The sequence below is a fragment of the Aethalodelphis obliquidens genome, unplaced genomic scaffold, assembly GCF_003676395.1.
Source record: "Aethalodelphis obliquidens isolate GAN/ISIS:26980383/991018 unplaced genomic scaffold, ASM367639v1 scaffold74, whole genome shotgun sequence".
Lineage (NCBI taxonomy): Eukaryota > Metazoa > Chordata > Mammalia > Artiodactyla > Delphinidae > Aethalodelphis > Aethalodelphis obliquidens.
The window spans coordinates 7,920,822-7,939,494 of NW_020838018.1; the positions used below are offsets into that span (position 1 = coordinate 7,920,822).

The 18,673-nt window shown below is 58.1% G+C and overlaps 2 protein-coding genes across 3 annotated transcripts in view; one reads left to right on the top strand and one right to left on the bottom strand.

Annotated features, from left to right (window-relative positions):
* The window catches only part of BMP1 (bone morphogenetic protein 1), a 40,172-nt gene extending 38,363 nt beyond the window's left edge, over window positions 1–1,809 (top strand). For both annotated transcript variants that reach the window (XM_027091949.1, XM_027091950.1), the window contains one exon: window positions 1,077–1,809. In XM_027091949.1, the coding sequence (XP_026947750.1) occupies window positions 1,077–1,211 (135 nt within the window). In that variant the 3' untranslated portion in view covers window positions 1,212–1,809. The remainder of the gene's footprint in view (window positions 1–1,076) is intronic.
* A 5,289-nt stretch (window positions 1,810–7,098) lies between these two features.
* Window positions 7,099–18,060, bottom strand: PHYHIP (phytanoyl-CoA 2-hydroxylase interacting protein). Its single transcript, XM_027091978.1, has 5 exons — window positions 17,480–18,060; window positions 13,782–13,975; window positions 12,418–12,592; window positions 10,438–10,555; window positions 7,099–9,278 (listed from the first exon to the last, which is right to left on the bottom strand). The coding sequence occupies exons 2-5, from the start codon at window positions 13,944–13,946 to the stop codon at window positions 8,744–8,746; spliced, it is 993 nt and encodes a 330-aa protein (XP_026947779.1). The 5' UTR covers window positions 13,947–13,975; window positions 17,480–18,060; the 3' UTR covers window positions 7,099–8,743.
* Between the last annotated feature and the right edge of the window lie 613 nt (window positions 18,061–18,673).

The window sequence follows — 18,673 nt, forward strand, 5'->3', positions numbered from 1 at the left end:
CTCATGGCCGTGCTCCAGGGCTGCCTGGGTGCCCCAGGAAGGGTTAAACTTCCCAGGAGCAGCAGTAGCTGCTGAACCCAGCATTGGCCGGTGGAATATCCCCTTAGGAGCAGAGCTTCAGCCTTTGTCAACTGGCAAGGGCCGGGCAGGGCTGGGACAGGGTGGAGAGCTGGGGAAGCGGAGCACACAGCCCCCCTGCCTGCCTGGCTCAGCCGCTCCAGGATCCCCAGGCGACCAAGCTAGTGCCCCCTCCCCACTTGACTCTTTGTGACTCCCTTGATCTGACACCTTTGGGTGAGTCACACACCAAATTGGGTGTCCCCAGGTGGCGTCTTCCAAAGACTTCCATCAGGCTGGAGCAAACGGGAGGGGACCTGGGGAAGGAACCCAGTTCCGTCAGGGCTTCCTGGCATGGTTGCTGGAAATGTCCCCAAGGTTTTCGGAGGGCTTTGAGGGCCAGGGCCTCTTCGTGCTGATGCTCTGTGGGCGGCTGTCATGCTGAGGGCCTGCACACAGAGGTGAGGAGGGGCTCGCAGGCGCCTAGGAAGGGGCATCACCCGGAGCTGACCATGGCCAGCATCGGGGGAGGGCAGGAGCGTGGTGGCCGAGTCCGGGTCTGGGGGACCCAGCTGTCCTGTCTTCTCCAAGAGACAGCCGGGACAGCAACAAGGCGGCCACTCAGACAAGCTTCTCCCTTTCCCAGCTATCCTCTTTCTGTTCCTGCCACCAGCCCTTCTAGGCTTGGAGAGCAGAGAGCTTCTGAGGGAAGCCAGGCCCAGCGGGGGGCAGTGCCTTGCCTAAGACTTCACAGCTAACTAGTTAGTAGCAGCGCTGGGTGTGGAATGAAAGTGTAACTCTGCACTTAAGACAAGCTCCTCTACCCCCTGCTACCTCCCCTCCTCCAGGCACCCCATTAAACCCCTGCTCCCAAGAACCCTCCTCCTGCTTCCAGGCGCTGGGGGAATCTGGCGGAAGTCGGGAGCTGCCCGCCTTCCTCATAGCTGGGGAACTCGGGGAGGGAAACAGCAGCCCTGCCCCTGGTCCTCAGTCTCATGCCCACCCCTTTCCTCTGTCAGCCTCCCGAGGAGGTGTACTCGGCGGGAGATTCTGTCCTGGTGAAATTCCACTCGGATGACACCATTACCAAAAAAGGCTTCCACCTGCGATACACCAGCACGAAGTTCCAGGACACGCTGCACAGCAGGAAGTGACCACTGCCCTCACACGGCGGGGACGGGAGGCCCGCTGCCCTCAGTCAACTGAGCCGGACAGCGGGGGCTGGGCAGAAGGCGGGACCCCGTCCCCGTCCCCCAGGTGCCAGGACCTGCGGGCCAATGGTCCAGGTGAGGCAGGGCGCTGGACTCCTACATGAGCCACTGCCCCACGATCCCTTCCTCCCTTGCCCCCGCCAGGAGTGAAGGGCCAGGGCCAGGGAGCCAGAGCTTTCCCTGAGACACTTGAAGTGGCCATTCCTCTCTGGGGGCCCAGGCCGGTGGGAGAGGGTCTGTCACCGGGACCTGCCCACCTTCCCTGCCCGTCTCTACACGCTGTATTGTGTATGGCCGGTGGCATATCTTCATGGTAATGTACATTTCCCACCCCTTCTCCAACCCCGATTTGGTTTTATTTTAAGCCTCCACTTCCCCCTGTTTCCTGGGGCGTGAGTTTCCGTACATGTCCCACAGGAGCCAGGGTGGGAGGATGAAGGGGAGGGAGTGGGGCAGCAAGACAGGGCTTCTCTCAGGCCCAGTGGCTGGTCGGCCACACCAGGGCACCCCAGCCAATAAACCGAAAGTGTTACAGCCAGTATCCTGTGCCAGGTGCTGTCTGGGGTATGGGGCCGGCGGGCGTGGGGTGGCTCGTCTCGCTCCAGATGCGCAGGCTTGCTGTGTCTGGGGCCGGCCCCCAGCCAGGACACCTGGCCTCACTGGCTGCCCTTCCTTCCGTCAATTCCAGGGCCCCAGAGGGTGGGATTTCACGGTCAGGCACACACAGATACGCCTCGCACACGTCAGCCTGCAGGCGCCCCATGTACACACACTGCTCGAAGCTCTCCCACACAGCTGAAGGGGAGGGACATTCTGCAAACAGGCTGTTCGGTGAGGAGGGAGGAGATATGTAAAAGGGGATGGCGTGTGTCTGTCCATCCAGTGTCCAGCCGGGTCTTCTGTCTCTGGGTCTGGGTGTCGGGCTAGGGGAGCCCACCAGGACCCAGAACACCAGCACCAGCCAGAACAGATCCACCAGCTGGCCCCCAGCGCCTGCCCTCCTGAAGGTCGGACCCCACGTGCTGGCCCCTCGGATCCTTCTCTCCTCAGTGAGACAAGAGCCAGATGCTCGGCAGCCCCTGAGCAAACGCTGCAGCTCTGGCCTCCTCTCCCAAGGGGACCCATGGCTGTGTCTTGTCCGGCTTCGTCCTTCCTGCCATTGCCTTCTCCCTGTCCAGGCAATAGTGAGGCACAGACCTGTCTCCCCCAGGCCAGGTGGAGAGAAACTACATCCCCACTCCTTCCCTTCAAAGGAGCCTCTCTCTACCCTTTCTCTCCGTGGATCTCACAGGGAAAGAAAGCCCAGAGAGGACCCAGGTTCTCTGCCTGGACTGGCCACTCCCAGGTTCCAGTGCGAGCAGGCAGCCTGTTTCAAGCCCTGGGGCTCCCCGAGAGCCTTCGGGGGACCGTACGTCTTTTACTGGCCCCAAACTCCTTCCCGTTGCAGAGGCAGATGTTGTGCCAGCTGCTGTCTGGACTATGTGGGGGGACCGACCCCCAGGGAGCAGTGCGGCACGGTGCATCTCATATTGGTCCTTTAGGCAGAAGGCAGCAGTGGAAACCAGACACACGGCTAGTATCTGATGTGCACGCAGGACCAGCTCCCATGGTCAGGCTGCAGCCTTATCTTCTAGTCCTGAGCGCAGGTGAGGGAGTGGGTGCTGGCCGGAGGGCCAGCGAGGTCACAGGCTGTGATGCACGGCCACCCCTCCACCTCCTCTGACCAAACTGCTCAGGACAGCTCAGAGGGCCGTGAACAGAATAGAAAAACCCCCAAACCGTTGGAGCGGCCCAGGCATCTCATCTGGACACTGCCAACACACTTGGCCTCGGCTCCATGGCAGAGTTCGTAGTCAGTGGTCACAGCTCTCCTCACCAGCCCTGCAGGTTCCTCCGAAGCTCAGAGCCAGTTTACAAGCCACGTGTGCCAAGAGAGTCAGGATCACAGCCCCGTCCAGACTGCGGGACTGCGGCCCAAGAGAGTACCCAGTCCTCCCCGACCCAGGTCAGGGCCCCTGTGAACAGCAACAGCACAGCCGGAGGCAGCTCAGGACTGACCCATGCAGCCACCCTGGGCACCCGTCCCAAGACTCCATCACCACCGTAGACTCGGGCCCCTCTAACGACTCAGGGGCCCGTGCTGGTGGGCCCTGCCAGTCTTCCCTGGGCCCATCGTCCCAGAGGCTGCCTCTGGGTGCTGCAGGCTGATCAGGAGCTGGCTGCAGGCCATTGATACACATCCCAGAAGTTAATGAATGTGTTCTCCAGACCCGGCCTACCCTCACCTTCTGCCTACTTCAGGCTTCTAGACTAGATGACCTCCAGTGCAGCTGCCCAGCCGCTCAGGTGATTCCACGTCAGAGGACGGAACCCTTCCTCGTCCAACTGTCTCCAAGTCCCTGAGGTTTCCTGGGTCCTGAGTGTGTGGCCAGCAGCAGAAAAGCTAGGATGGACCTGCCCCAGACTGCGCTCCCAACCTGGTAACCAGGTTAAGATAACCACGTATCCTGGAGCTCCGGCCTCCTCCCTCTGGGCGCATCTCTCTAGCCCTCGGAGGTCAGGACACCAGCCCTGGCCTGGCGGTCAGGAGATCTGGCTCTGCCTTGCTTCGCCCTATGACATTGACCAACTGTCCCCTCCCTGGGCCTCTGCTCCCCAGCCTATCACCTTTCCCCAGCAACCCTTCCTGTCGGGGTCTAGTCTCCAAGAGCCAGAGGGCAGGGCCACGCTTCTGAGGCAGCTGGGGGCTTCCAGGGCCAACTGTTGGCTCAACTGTAAAAGAAAGAAGGTTGGATGCCCTGCACTGCCCCCTCACTCCTTTTTATCCCTCCCCCTCTCCCTTACCCCACATTCTTCTCAGTAGGTCGTGAGAAGGTTATAAGCTTGAATGCAACACAGCCAGTTTGGGGCTTCCCTGGCGGTCCGGTGGTTAAGACTCCACGCTTCCACTGCAGGGGGCACGGGTTCAATCCCTGGTAGGGGAATTAAGATCCCACATGCTGTGTGGCACAGCCAAAAAAATTTTAATAAAATAAATAAATAAATAAATAAATAAATAAAATAAAATAAATAAAAACATAGCCGGTTTTGAATACAAGCTTTCCCATTTGGTGGCTCCATGCCCCTTGGTGAGTCAATTAACTGCTCTGAACCTTGGTTTCTTCATCTAGATACAGAGGATGAGAGCACAGTGTTTCAAGAAAGGAAGAGATAGACTTTGGAGGGAGCCTGTCACAGCGCCTGGATAATAAGCTCTCTGTAAATGGGCCTTCTTTTCCTGTCATCTGCCAAACAATTCTCCAGTTCCTGGATGAAGCTCTTCCTATGCTAAAAGGAAACTTCTGGGTTCACCAGTTTCCAGTCGTGCGTTAGGAGTTTAGCGCAGAACTACATGTGCCAGAGAGGGCAATGCTTAACCCACAGCAAGGCGGGGCTTGCGGGGCAGCGGGGGACATATTTCTGGCTAGCTGGTAGCCTTTCTGGGCACCTCCCAAGTCACACCCTGTGCTTGACTGTCCCTACACACAAAGCTGATTCTAGAATATGTGAAAAGATTTGCTGCCCCAGTTTGCAAAAATAGTAGTGCCTGACTTGGGGAGAGGAGTAAGGAGGGGAGAAGGAGGCCAGATGTTTTCCCCCGAGAGTCAGAAGGCCCACCCCCTCACTGACCAGCCTGCTTCTCCTGCTGCAGCCCCCTCCCAGCCTCCCAGCCCTCCCCTCCCCCATCCCAGGAACATCTGGTTCCAATCTCTTCCAGATGCTGTGGCCAAGCTGTTTTATGGCCAATCACCTCAGCTCAGCTTCCTGAAGGCCTCCCTCCATTTCGGGGAATGGTCCCTCCTCGTCCCTTTCCTTGGGACCTTGGCCACCTCTTTTCCTAACATGGAGAAGAGACACATATTGAAGCCAAATGAAACTGTGAGGGTCCTCAGAACTGGCACCTTCCTTCCCACTTCCTTGCGGGGGGTGGGGGGCTGTCATCCAGCCAGGATTAAAAGAAAGATGCTGTCCCAGAAGGAAAGGAATGGATAGGGAGGTATGGGGGTGTGTGTGTGTGTGTATGTGTGTGTGTGTGTGTGTGTGTGAGTGAGGTATGAGTGTATAAGGCTGTGCCTATATATTGGGTGTGTCTGTGTTTGTGTCTGCACAGCAAAATATCCCACTGTAACCTGGAAGTGCCCCTTGGTGGCCACCACCTCATTTTCCCTCCCTGTCTGCACTAGCTAACTCGGGGCCCCTCTGCTGGACTGGCAGCTGCAGCCCAAGGTTGTCCCTTACCTTGCAGCTCTCTATGGCCGCCAAAGCTGTCTTCCATATCCAGCCCAGGGAGGCGGGTGTGTGTGTGTGTGTGTGTGTGTGTGTGTGTGTGTGTGTGTGTGTGTCTGTGTGTGTGTATGCACACATAGACCTCTCTCCCTCCGCCAGGTCAGATTAGAGGGACACAGGCCAGAAAGGACCCTGGGGCAGACTCTGGCAGATGCCCTGACCCAGCTCTATCTGACAGGTGCCTGGAGCTGCCCAGGGCTGGCCGAGTGCCGGAGAGCGGCCATCTGGAGAGAGGAAGGAGGGGCAGGCTCTCTGGAGGAAACCTGTATGCAGCGCCCCCCCACCTCAACTGGCTCCTTTGTCCCCCACTAAGAGGACCCTGGGAGCCAATCTCTCCTCCTAAGAAACCCAGAAGGGTTTTGCAAAAGGAAGATTGAAGCCTGTGCCTCTGGGGGACTCTGAAAACCCCTCAGCTGGTGCTGGGGGGTGGTCCTGCCCAGAGGCAGAAGGATGGACCCTGGAGGTCACCCCCCATCCTTAGAGTCCTGGACTCCAAATATTCCCCACTACTCCTTCAAAATAAGCTTCCTTGGCATTTTTGGCTCCACAGCCCCCCCTGGTGTTATTCGGGAATTAGGCATGGCCATGGTCCCCCAGAAGCTCTGAGGAGACCCTGGGGTGGGCCACTGTGTCTGAGACCTGACCCGCCCCTGTCTTACTGTCCCAGGTGGTCCCTGGCATACACTGGGGAGACAGGGCAGTGAACTGGAAGGATTCTAGCTTCTGAATCAAATCCTGGATATTGTTGCCTACTGGCTGTAAGACACGGGCAAGCCTTTTAACCTCTTTGTGCCTCAGTTTCTTCATCTGTTAAATGGGAATCATACGGTGCAGGGACATTGCGAAGACTAAAGGAGCTGATGTGCGTGAAGGCACCTGGCTGGATGCCTGGCACGTAGTAGGCCCTCAGGAAGTGGCATTTGACCTTCAGCTTTCCTTCCTAGTGCAAGGAGGCTGTGCCCCAAGCTTTGGATGACACATGTTCATTTGGCCCTGAGCTAGGCAGTGTCAGGGAGGTGACTCTGTTTTTTCCGGAGCTTTTCCACTCCAGCAGAGGATCATTTTAATAAGTCCATAATAATAGACGCAGAGGTGACTCAGATCTGCAAACGAGGAGCCCTGCTGGGGAGCGGACACTCGGGCTCTGGGGGAGGGAAATTCAGTGACATCTGAGTCTGATGCAGTGGTTGGCTGCTGCAGTGGGAAGGGCTCCAAACAGGGGGCCTGTGGACCTCGGCTAGGCCTCCAGATTGCTACAGGTTGTCCCCTAGGAGGCCTCAGTTTCCCCATCTGCAGAGTGCATGGTAGTGCCAAATTGACCTCCAAAGTCCTTTCCAAGCTGGAGATGTGGCTCTGCTTTCGGAGCCCTGCCTCTCACAGTGAGATGTGGAACAACCTTGATGGTTCCAGGTGGCCTGTCCTGGGGGGCATCCTCATTGGAGCTCTTCTGTGACTATACAGCTTGCCCACCCCACCCCTCCCAGAGCCCAAGGAGAGGCGGGGCTCTCAGGCCATGGTGGTTTATTGATGCACGTCGCAAGCACAGCACACAGGCGGGTGTGCCCCCAGCCCAGGGCAAACACGAGGCCAGGGGAGGGCAGCGGGCCTTTTCCGCTGCCCTCAGCAGAGGGGAAAGGGCCTGGGGCCCACGTCCTCTCCTCCATGCATCTCCCACGGCCCCCAGCCCTGATCCATGCCACGGAGACAGCTGACCACACCACTCCCTGCGGCTACAGAAGAGGCAACCAGCTGTCCCATCTGCCCACTCACTGAGATATGGCCTTGTTGGCCTGCTGCCCACTTCTGTCCTTCATCGCAGAAATCCGGCTGTCACCTTGGGGGCTGCTTCCCACCACCTGACATCACCTCTGGCATCCCCCAAACAGCTGCCTGCCTTAACTGACACCTCTCCCCGTCACCCCACGCAGTCTGCTTGTCCCCAGGGTCCACTCTCACCACTCCCATGACCCGTACAAAAGTAGGAAAGAGGTGAAAACGTTGAGTGGCCCAAGAAAGACCTCACCAAGAACTCCCCGGGGAAGGGCCTCTCCGCCAATAGGCTAGCTTCTCGGTGGGTACCCGACAGGGCCAGTGGGCAGGGGCGCGAGGGGGCGCGGGGCAGGGAAGCCACAGTCCAGATGACACACAGGCACAGGGCAGTGGCGGCGCCGCGGCAGAGCGAGCGAGCAAGCGCGCAGCCAGGCGGGGTGCCAGGGCTCTGGGGGAACGCCCTCACTTCCAGTTCCACGCCGGGTCCCCCCGGCGTGAGGCCGCCCACTCCCGGCTGAGGAAGGGGTCCCTCCGGGTCTCAGGGGTCTCTTGCCCCCTCCTCGACCCCAGCGGCTGCCCTTGCAGACCCAGCACTCTGAGCAAGGGAGAAAGTACGCCGGGATTTACACCATCTCCAGACGGAAGAAGGGGAAACACCAGCAGCCAGGTGCCCCCGAAGCTAAGAGAAAAAGAGGGCCCTTTTCTAGAGGGCAGGTGGAGAAGGGGAGGCACAGCCCTCCCCGTGCAGGAAGAGGGTGCCTCGGGGTAAGAAGCAGGGGGGTGGGGTGGGGGCGGGATGGGGGCGGGGGGGGGTCACAGCGGTGCAGGAGACTATTTATAGAGGGAGAGGGTCAGGCCTGCGGTGGGAAGCCCCCAGGCCCGACTCACGGGGAGGGGCATTCTGTGATTGGCCCTGAGCGGGAGGGGGTGGGGCTGAGGAAGAGCACGCCCACAGCTCTCGGCTCACCTCCGGAGGCAGGCAAGCTACAGGTGGGCCTTGGAAGGGAAGGCTTCCCCGGGAGAGCCCTAGGCGGCAGGTCTCCTGAGATGGAGGCCTGGGATGAGGCAAGAAACAGCAGGGCAGGGAAACCAGAGGAAAAGGGAAGTCTCTAGAAATCCACCCGCCCCCCCACTCCCCACCAACCTGCTGAGGCTAAGAAGCCTTCCCAGCCCCACCAGGCATGGGTGGGCCATGCCTACCAAGGGACCACCCTTCGTTGCCTCCAATGCCCTGGGGAAGGGAAGGGAAGGGAAGAGGGAGATGGATGGCATGGAGGGAGCAGGGCGGCAGGGGAGAGAAAGCCAGCTCCCTGCACCTATGCCACCCATCACCACCCTGCCTGCCATCTCTCCCTAGCCCCCCAGCTCCCCAGAAGTCCCTAGCGGCCCACGCTGATGTTGCAGGTCTTGCAGCTGGGGTCTTTCTTGGCGTCAGCAGTGGACAGGCTCATGAGCTGGTGCCCGCTGATCTCCCCCAGGGTGCCCAGGGACAGGTCGACAGGCTCGGTGTAGATGATCTCCAGGATGAGGTCCTGGGCGTGGCGGAAGACCAGCTCCCCATCCTCCACGCTGCAGGTCAGGAACTTGTTGCAGGCAATGTCCAGGAGGGGCAGGCGGTCACGGCAGAAGCGATCCCCCAGGGAACCCTTGGGGGCCAGCACCAGGATGGCATAGTGGTAGGCCGTGTACATACAGTAGAAGTCCGCAAAGTAGAGGTTGGTGCTAGGATTGAAAAGGCGCTGGGCAGGGATCTGGAAGCGCCAGCGGCCGTAGGGGGAGTCCTGCGGGGGCTGGCCTGTGTTGAACTCCGTGTTGCAGCTGAAGAAGACCCCGTGGAGCATGCCGCTGGTCGGGGAGCCGTGGCTGCCACTGTTATCCTTCAGGTAGGGCTGCAGCATGTTCCCGCAGTGGGTCCTGCCCACCCCAGGCGGGGGGAAAGGCCCAGGGGAAGAGAAAATGCCGTTGGTTAGCTGGACTGAGGCTTGGCTGCTATATGCGACCTTGAAGGGTGTCAGCCCAGCTCCCAGCTCTCCCACCAGCTACCGCCTCCACCAGTCACAAATAGAACATTCCAGAATGCAAGAGAAGGGAGGGCCCCAGAGACGGGCTGATCCAGCCCACCTCTTCTCGGAGGAGAGATCTGAACGCGCCACTCCCCAGCTTACAACCCTTTGATGGGACTTGCACAAAAAGCAACGCCATAAAGATCTGTTCTTTCGGGCCCCACCTCCCAACACCCCCAAACGCACAGGTAACCGGTAACATCCTCCAGCGGGAACCCCACCCCAGGTCTTCCCTGCCTCTGTGCCTTTGCAGTGCTCTCCCCTCTGCCTGGGCTGCCCCTCCCACATTTTCCCACCTGGCCTGGCAAACTTCTGATCATCCCTCAGGTGTCCCCTCCTCTCCAAAACCTTCCAGGAACAGCAAGCGCTTACATTCAACAAAATTTTGACTGCCTACTATGTGCAGGACACTGAACTTTACTCAGCAATCACACATACTTATTATATTCCGTCTGTCTGTACTTCCCCTGATAGACTCTGAGGTTTGCCAGAGGCAATTAAATTGAAGCGTGTCTGGTTGGGTGACAGGTGCGGGGCTCAGCAAGCCTCATCCTCTGATTTCCTCTCCAGTCCCTCGGCACCACCTTAAAGGGCGCCCTGAGACCCTTCCCCGGAGCCTCCAGGTTTCCCAGTGCGCAGTAGGAAGACCACAGCCCTTCGTATTGAGAATTCTCTCACTCTGTATTCCCCTCACCACCTCCCTTGGGACCCAGGGCCTGAATTGGAGGGACAGCTGACCTGCAGCCCTAGAACCCAATGAAAGGAACTCTCCAAAAGGAGGATCAAAGCCAGGACCTCGTCCACTCATGACTGTTAGCGTGGTGCCCCAGGCAGCCCCATCCTGAGAGCCCTCTCCTTCCCTGGAGCCTAACATCCCCCCCAGATCCAGCCTGGGTTATGAGGGTGGTGAGGACTCCAGAGGAGGATCTGGCAACTAACAGGGTGGGGGTGACGTCAGACGGCTGGGGCGGCGGGCAGATCCAGGGCAGGAAGGAGAGACCCAGGCGTACCTGGCGTGCTGGAAGTACTCCTTGTGATGGTTGCGGTAGAAGACGGAGAAGCGGAGCATGCGGCCTGCGATCTGCTCGGCCTTCTCCTGCAACTGGGCCAGGTGCTCCTTGGCGTAATCTGCAAGAGTCCAGGTGGGTCAGTCGAGGGCCAAGCGGGGGATCGCAGCCTGCCCCACAGATCACCCACTGCATACCGTGAACGCCGGCCCACCTCTGTCGTCAGGGCGCAGGGGAGACCAGACAGTCACAGCACCTTGGACCAGTTAGGAACAGACCACTTGGCCTGGCTGGGAACATGAGCAGCTGGATGCTGTCTCTCCTTGTCACCTCTGGGCCCTGTTGCCAGAGGCTCAGGGCTCTGCATCAGAAAAGGGCAGAGGGCTGCCCAGTTTATACAGTCATGTACAGCGAGGGCCCCAGAGGCTATGATCCCAGACCATCCTCGTGTGAAAAGAGGACCAAGAGGCAAAAGACTGAGAGGAGACAATCTGAGGTCCTTTGGGGAGAGCCCCTCAAATCCACCAGCTAGGAGGCTGCCCACACCACCGCATGGAAGCCAGTTGTAATTTCAGGTGGAGAGTCAGGAGGAAACTGCAGAGAACCAAGGTGAATATTTAGGCAGACCAGGGTCTGGGGCATCCCATGAGAAAGGGGGAAGGTTGGAAACAGCATAGTCAAATTGGACTCCCTGGGCCAGGGCCAGAGGCTGGGGCCGTGGAGCCCAGGCAGGGCTGCTGCTAGCCTAGACAGTGCCTTTGCACAAAGTAGGAAGAGGTGCCCTTTCCTCCTTGCTGATGCAGCCCTGGCCAGGGTGCTGGGTTTGACCAAAGGAGGAGGAACTGAATTGCAGCCATCCCCAGCTCCCCAGTTTGCATGACCTCCCACTACATGTAGAGTTCTGGGGTAAACCAAGAGGCTTTCCCTGCAAGGTGTAGGAGCACCTCCAGAGAGTGGCGTTTTGCAGCTGAGCTAAGAAAAAAACACCAGTCAAAAGAGAAAGGCAGGTCAAGGAGACTTGGGGCACAGACTTTGGCAGAGGATGGAGTCAGCAGCCTCCGAGGCCTGGGGCTAAGGATGTTCATGCCCCTTCCTTGTGACAGAGGGAGATCTGGGGCAGTTCTCACCGTGGGCACCAAAAGAATGGAATATCATGGGGCCGATCCTGGGTCATCAGTGAGCAAGTACGCAGAAGCCCAGTATTTGTTCATGTTGGAATTTGCAAGGTAATGGGTGAGTTTGTGGGATGGTTTTCCCAGCCTACGTGGAGGCTCAAGACAAACAAAATGTGATTGTCCTACAAAGTGTCCAGCAACCAATGATCAATAAACAAAATGTGGTCCATCCACACAATGGGGTGTTATTCAGCCTTAAAAAGGAAAGAAATGCTGACACATGCTGTAACATGGATGAACCTTGAGGACATGATGCTAAATGAATAAGCCAATCACAGAAGGGCGAATACTGTGTGATTCTCCTCACACGCGGTACCGAGAGTGGTCAAATTTACAGAGACAGAAAGTGGAAGGGTGGTTGCCAGGGCGTGGAATGAGAGGGGAACGGGAAGTTGTTGTTTAAGGGGCATAGAGTTTCAGTTTGGGAAGATGAAAAAGTTCTGGAGATGGATTGCACACCAATGTGAATGTACTTAATGCTACTGGACTGAAAAATGGTTAAGATGGTAAATTTACGTTATGTGTATTTTCCCCCACTTAGGCTTGCCCCAAGCCAGAAAAGTAACTCCATCCCTTTGTGGAAGAGGTATTGTCAACGTAATCAGCAGTGCTCGCATCTGCCTCCTGCATCAGACTGCAGGCTTTGCGGGGGCACGGGTGGGTCTCATCCATGGGTGTCTCCCCGTTGACCAAAGCATGGTGCCTGTGTACAGCAGGTGCTCCTAAGTGCATGCCAGGTTAAGAGGAAGTCCCCTCCTGACCATTACTAAACCAGATGTGCCAAAGCAGCCGGACGGCAGGGCCTCACCCCCAGTGCAGAACTCGACCGTCTCGCTCCAGCCAGACACGAGGTACTCCCCGTCGCTCTGCTTCACGGCAGTCTGCACTGCCACACTGTACTCCGTGCGGGGGCTCAGGAACCAGTGGCCTCTCACTGTCATGGGCAGCGGCACGGCCTTGGCCACGAGCTTGGTGGGGACATCCTGAGAAATGGGGCGCGGACAGAGAGCCTAGAGTCAGATTGGGGGTCACGTCCACTCTTGGCATTCCCCCAGACCTCCCACTCCCCCAGATGGCCGCCTTCCTGCTGAGGAGAGCCAGAGCCTCGGGGATTCAATGGCTCGGTGCCCTGGCCACCATTTTCCCGCAGAAGCAAGCAGTGGCCATTGGGAAGGCCATACAGACACTCCCTGGCCTCCACCCCCTTAACCCCCGATGCCCGTTCTCTTGGGAACTGAGGAGAAAGACCACTGGGGTGGAGGCCTGCAAAGTTGAGGGCGGCGAGACCTTCTTTTCCGAGGGAGACTTCGAGAGCTCTGCACACTGCAGTGCTGTCTCCACGGCAACGGCAAATGCTGAGAAGCCAGGGAGGAAGGGAAAATATGCCTTCTTCTTTGGGGGGGAGGGTTAAGGGGGTGGTGTTGAACAGTCACGTCACCGTGGCAACTGGCCTGCCAAAAGACACCCAGATTGGAAAGCCAGTTCCAAAGAGAGAGAAGGCAAGTAACCCACACGATGCGGTCGTCGTGGGAACCAGCTCTTCCCACCTCACTCTTCCCCCTGCCTCTCTGCCAGCTTGAGAAGATGGGAGCCTTCCTCCCACCCGCCCCCACACCGGCTCTAACCCAGGGGAAGGACATCCCAGCCAGTGCAGGACTCGCCATCCCTCTTCTAAACCCAGCAAAGAATAGGCCAGAGGGTCGGGGACACAGAGGATCACAGGGGCCTGAGGACCAAGCAAACGGGCACAACCCTGTTCGTGGCCCACGTTGCCCACCCGGTCAACAATAAGGCTGCTTTCTCAGTCGGGGGCTTTGTCTGACCCCTGAGACGCCATCCCCAGGTGTGGCGTCTGTGGCCGCACCCTGGGTTTTCCCATCCCATGTGAAGGTCCAGTCGTGATGCCGATGATGGTGTTTGCCGTGTGCTGGGCCGAAGCCAAATACCACGCAGACAATTACCTCAATGAAGCCTCTCCCAAGCTGGCATTATTATTATTCCCTTTTTACCAGTGGAGGAGAGAGGTTAAACAACTTTCCCAAGATTACACAGTAAGAGCTGGACTGGAGTCGGGCCTCTCTGACTCCCAACTGTCCCCTCTAGGCGTTCTGTTATCCTGCCCCCTTCAAGAGCAGGGGCTCGGAGGAGGCGCTCTGGGCACCCTGCACTCACCCGGTGCTTGAACTTGTTGGAGTTCTTATTCTCTTTCTTGTTCAGGTCAATGAAGTAGTGGGTGACCCTCTCCAGGTCACTGTTCTCCATGGTCCAGGAGATGCGAAAGGAGTCACAGGTGATGTTGCTGACCTCGATGCTGTGGGGCGTGGACAGCAGCTCCATGCTCCCCACTGGTTTGGCTTCTGTGTGGACTGAGGAGAGAGGAAGACTCAGCACCTCCCTCCCTGCCACGGAATCTTCTAGAACGTCTTGCTCCCAACATCACTTGCAAGGTGGAACCTTGAGGAGCCATCGATTGCACCTGCCTCATCAGATCTGATGGGAAGATAGCACGAGGAGGACTGGAGGGGTGGGGCCGAAGGTGGGCTGGGGTGGCCCCCTCGGGGGCTCTTGGCTCTCCTGGGAGGTGTCTGCAGAGCAGATGGCACCTGACAGGTGGCGGAGGCAGTGGGAATGCTTCAAACGTGGGGCAGGACAGATTTGCAGCAGATGGAGCCAAGGAGGGGGGCCCTCAGCCAGCAGGCGTGAAAAGAGAAAGGGGTGGGGTGGAGAGAGCAGTGCCAGGCGGTGGAGGAGTGGCAGGAAGCCCCCACCGGGAGCAGGGTGTGAGGGTGAGGCAGGCAGGGGGCTCTGGCAGCCAAGAGGCCCAGGATGCCAGGGCTCTTGGGTTCAGGCCCCTCCTCCCTGGGGGTGACTCAGCAAGGGCCACCACAACTCGGGGCTGGGAGTACGAGTGCCACCGAGATGGCGTGAATCCACTGGTGGTGGGAGGGGACAGTGGGGCCACGGTTCTCTTCCACCTGTAACATTTCAACTCTCGTTCTTTTTCTTTCAGCAGATCCTCTGTCGCTTGACTCTTAAATTACTAGTTTTTACCTTTACATCTCTTGCAGGCCAGCTACGTGCTAATAATTTCACAAACGTCATCTCATGCAAGCCTCACAATAGGTAGGTACTATGATTATCCCCATTTTACAGATGAAGTAGCTGAGGTTGGTGGGGTGGGGGGTGGTACTAAGGTGTCGAAGGTCACACAGCTGCAAAATGATTTGAACTCAGGTATGTCTGATTCCAGGGCCCAAGCTCTTTATCACGAAGCTAAGGTTGTGTCCCCTTGTGTGTGTGTGTGTGTGTGTGTGACACATGTGGTGTGTGTGTGCACAGGTGCACGTGGTTTTACCGCTATTTATTTTTCCTCCTTCCATCCTTCCCTTTCAAGGAATTGCTTTTCCTCTCACCTCCCTCTCTCACTCCTTTGCTTCTACCCCTGGCTGCTGTTCCAGGTGGGAAAGGACCACACCACCATTACTCTCAACTGTGCTTTAGCTATAGGACGAGCTGACTCTGGCCTTGACTTTGGCCTGGCTCACGGGAGCTCCGGGGAACAGGGTGGGGAGTGAGAGGAAGGGGAAGTGACTGTCTCTGGGACAAGAAGGTGAATGTGGTTGGACTCTGTCCTGGGGCGTGTGCTCATTACCGCATAGAGCTCATGCCTGCCTCAAGCTCAGCCCAGCACACCTCAGATTTCTGGAGTGTCATCTCCTTTTCTCCCCCTGCCCTCTTCCTCACCCAGGCGCTAAGGGTGAGAGCACCTTGTGCCTTCGAAAGCAGGTACTTCTATTTATAGCTCCCAGAAGGTCCAACCCACACTTTCCTGTCAGTTAAACCTGCTCCGGAGACTGGCATCTCTGGGCTGCCTGGGCGGCAGGCACAGGGAGAAGGATATGGGTGATGGCCCTCACCTGTCCCAGGATGTCACCTGAATCCTTGTTTCATCTTAGCTTCCCACCCTAAAGTGTGTGCCTGCCTGTTGTGAAATTCAGCCAAATGCCAGTGGCTTCGCGTATGGGGAATCCTATGGTGAATAAGCACAGGAGTGCTACCAGGTCCACCCCGAAATCAAACAGAATGGAATCAGTGTCTAGAAACAACTGTATGATAATAAACCAGCTGGTAATTCCCGGGGACAGGTGTGGAGCAGGGGGGGAGTTGCCATCCCTCGGGCTCCCAGTGAGGAGTTCCCCCCGGGAGACACATGTGTGCCCCCCACATGCACACACACATACACACACATGCACCCACGCACACCAACACAGACACACAGCCACCCCAGAGGGCCTGAGTGGCCACCTCCCACCCTCATGGGACACAGTCTACGCCTAGCCTGTGGGTAGACACCTATTCCTGTCCCCGTACTCCTCAGTCTTCTTAGAGGCAGGGGCAGCAGGGGCAGCCGTGTTTGGTGGCAGGGGTCTCCAGGACCTGGCTCCTCCTTTCCTCTCTCCAGTTCTAGGAGAGCTCAGATCACTTCCCCATGCTAGCTTGGGGGGAGGCAGTGAGTGACACTGGGAGAACAATGAAGCCGAGTGGACCAAGGATGGGCGTGCACCCGGGTCTCCAAGCCCTGATGATGGAGAAGGGCAGGGTTTGAGGGACAGGCTGAGACAGCACCTGAGAAACACCCACGGTCCCGTGTAATCCACCCCAAGACAAGCATTTACACACCCACACACAGGCAGGCACACACGCACGCACACAGATGCACTGGGTATGTCCACCCACACCTGCCACACACGGCTGCACACGCCTCCTCAGACATCCTCGTCCCACACACTCACCTACGCACTCAGGTACCCTCCGCCACCTTCCACGTTCTAAGAATGTCCCACAGTTGTCCCTCCACAAGCTGTCACCTCCACACAGACCCACGCATGTTCACGTCCGCAGGCTCTCACACACACACGTAGGCACACACGCCTTCCCACAAGCCATATTTGGGGAAGAAAGGAGGCCACAGGCACCAACATGCATGAGTGCCGCCTCCACAGAGGCACGCTACCCCTCCGCCTGCCTGCACACATGTGTGCGTTCGCATCCACGTCAACCTCTGCCCATATGCTGGCGTTCTCTCTCACGGCTTCTCCAGGCTCAAAGCCACAGACTTTGAAAACACGTTTGTCTCCACCAGGCTCCGCCAGCCCTGATCCTTCACATGCCAACAGGTTTGCGCACCTACGCACGCGGGCCTGCCCACGGACAGAGGCTTCTGCCTGCTCTCCCCACCTCCATCCCCCTTCTGCTCTGGAGTTGTGCCTCCCCACGTAGAAACCCTCTGGTCGCATGCAGTCAGCCCCCCAACAAAATGAACTCCCACACGCGTGACAAGTGAGATGTCCACACCATAAATATACTGCCTCACACCAACCCCCGCCCACACAGCCCCCAGGCTGCTCAGATAACTGATCCCCCCCCACGGACCTCACATGTACATGTATGTTCCCAGACCCACCACGCGTGAGCATAAGTGCAGGCAGACAGAACTATGTACGCAAGCAAGCCTCCACTTCCCCGGCAAGCAGGTACTCTTGCTGAACACGCCAATACCCCCGGCCCATGCCCACTCAGAACAGCCGCCACACGCCAGAGGGGACGCATCCCCCCACCCCGCTGTCCCTGTTGGCATCTCTGACTGCAGCAGAATGGTCACGGGCTGACTGTGGTGCCCCAGGGACTGGATCCAGCTGTGAACCCCTTTGCCAAGGGCCTGGGGGAAAGGGGACAAGGTCGTCAGCCCCGGCTATCCAGGTGGGCACCTCGGGCAGTGGCAGGACCCTGGCGCCCCCTAGTCCCTGGCCACCCAAGTCCCTCTCGGGATTGACAGCTGGATCAATGCTCTGGGGAGGAAGGACACTCACCTGGCTCCACCGGGCTCTGCAGAGGAAGATCTGGAAGGGAGGGAGGGGAGAGACCTCTGCGTGGACAGTCTCCCCAGGCTGAGGGGCAGCAGCTGGATGCCTGGGTCAAAGGCGGCAGCGCTCTCTCGCTCCCCTGGCTCCTCTCTCAGCTGCCAAGGAGGCTTCTTCCATGCCCCGCAGGCAGCTCCTCCCTGGCTCTGCAGCACAACGCTGCTGCCCCCCGAGAGGCGATGTTCCCAGCCGAGCGCCAGGAGAGAAACGAGCGAAATCAAAGCGGCGGTGTGGAGGAGAGAGAGGCAGAGAAGGCGAGAAAGAACGAGAGAGCCAGACCGAATCTGGCTCCACCAATGGGATCAGTGGCTGCCCAGCGTCAGGTGACAATAAGCAAGCTTGGTCCCTGCTCGCCTGGGCTGGTGGGAGGGGGAAAGGGCAGAGGGTCTCCCAGGGAGCTACGCCGATGTCCTTGGAGACAGTGGCAGTGAGCACCTTTCCCCCATTCTTCCAGGACAAGCTGCCCTCAGAAGAAGTCCCTCCAGCACACCCCTGCTTGGAAATCTCTCACTTGAAGGCAGCCCCTAAACTTCAGGATGCTGGGAGAGGGGTGGGGCTTAGCCTAAGGGCTCAGGAGCTCCAAAGCAAGGATTCTGATTGGCGGATGGGAAGGGGGGCTGTGAAGGGGAAGGGTTCACATGGGGTATGTGAGCTGCAGGCGGGCAGGAGGGGGGTTCTGCCTACAGTCTGGATTCTCTCCTCAGGGCCTTTTGCTGATCTGTGGCTCCATTTTCTTACCAACTCAGTCAAGAGATATCAGACCTGCAGCTCCAGGGCCCCCTGATAGTCAAGGGAGAATGTCTGGCTACTTAAATTCCCCAGGGGGGAAAAAAAAAACAAGAGAAAGAAGTTGTGGGGCAGTGAAGGAAGAGCAGAGGCAAGAAAGTGGGGGTGGGAGGGACACACAGAGCTTGGAGTATTCTCATCCCAGCCAACCACCTGGGCTCAGAGAAGCCAAGCCCTGAATACCTTGACCAGAGAGATTCCTATCTGCTGTCTTAACAACAGGAAGCTTTTCTGCCACCCAGAAATGAGGACCCTGAGCATGCCACCATGAATAACACTCAAGGAAATTTGAGTCAAGCAAACAACAGTGACAAAGAGTATGTACGGTGTGGAAACGCACAGGCTTTGCAGTCAGAC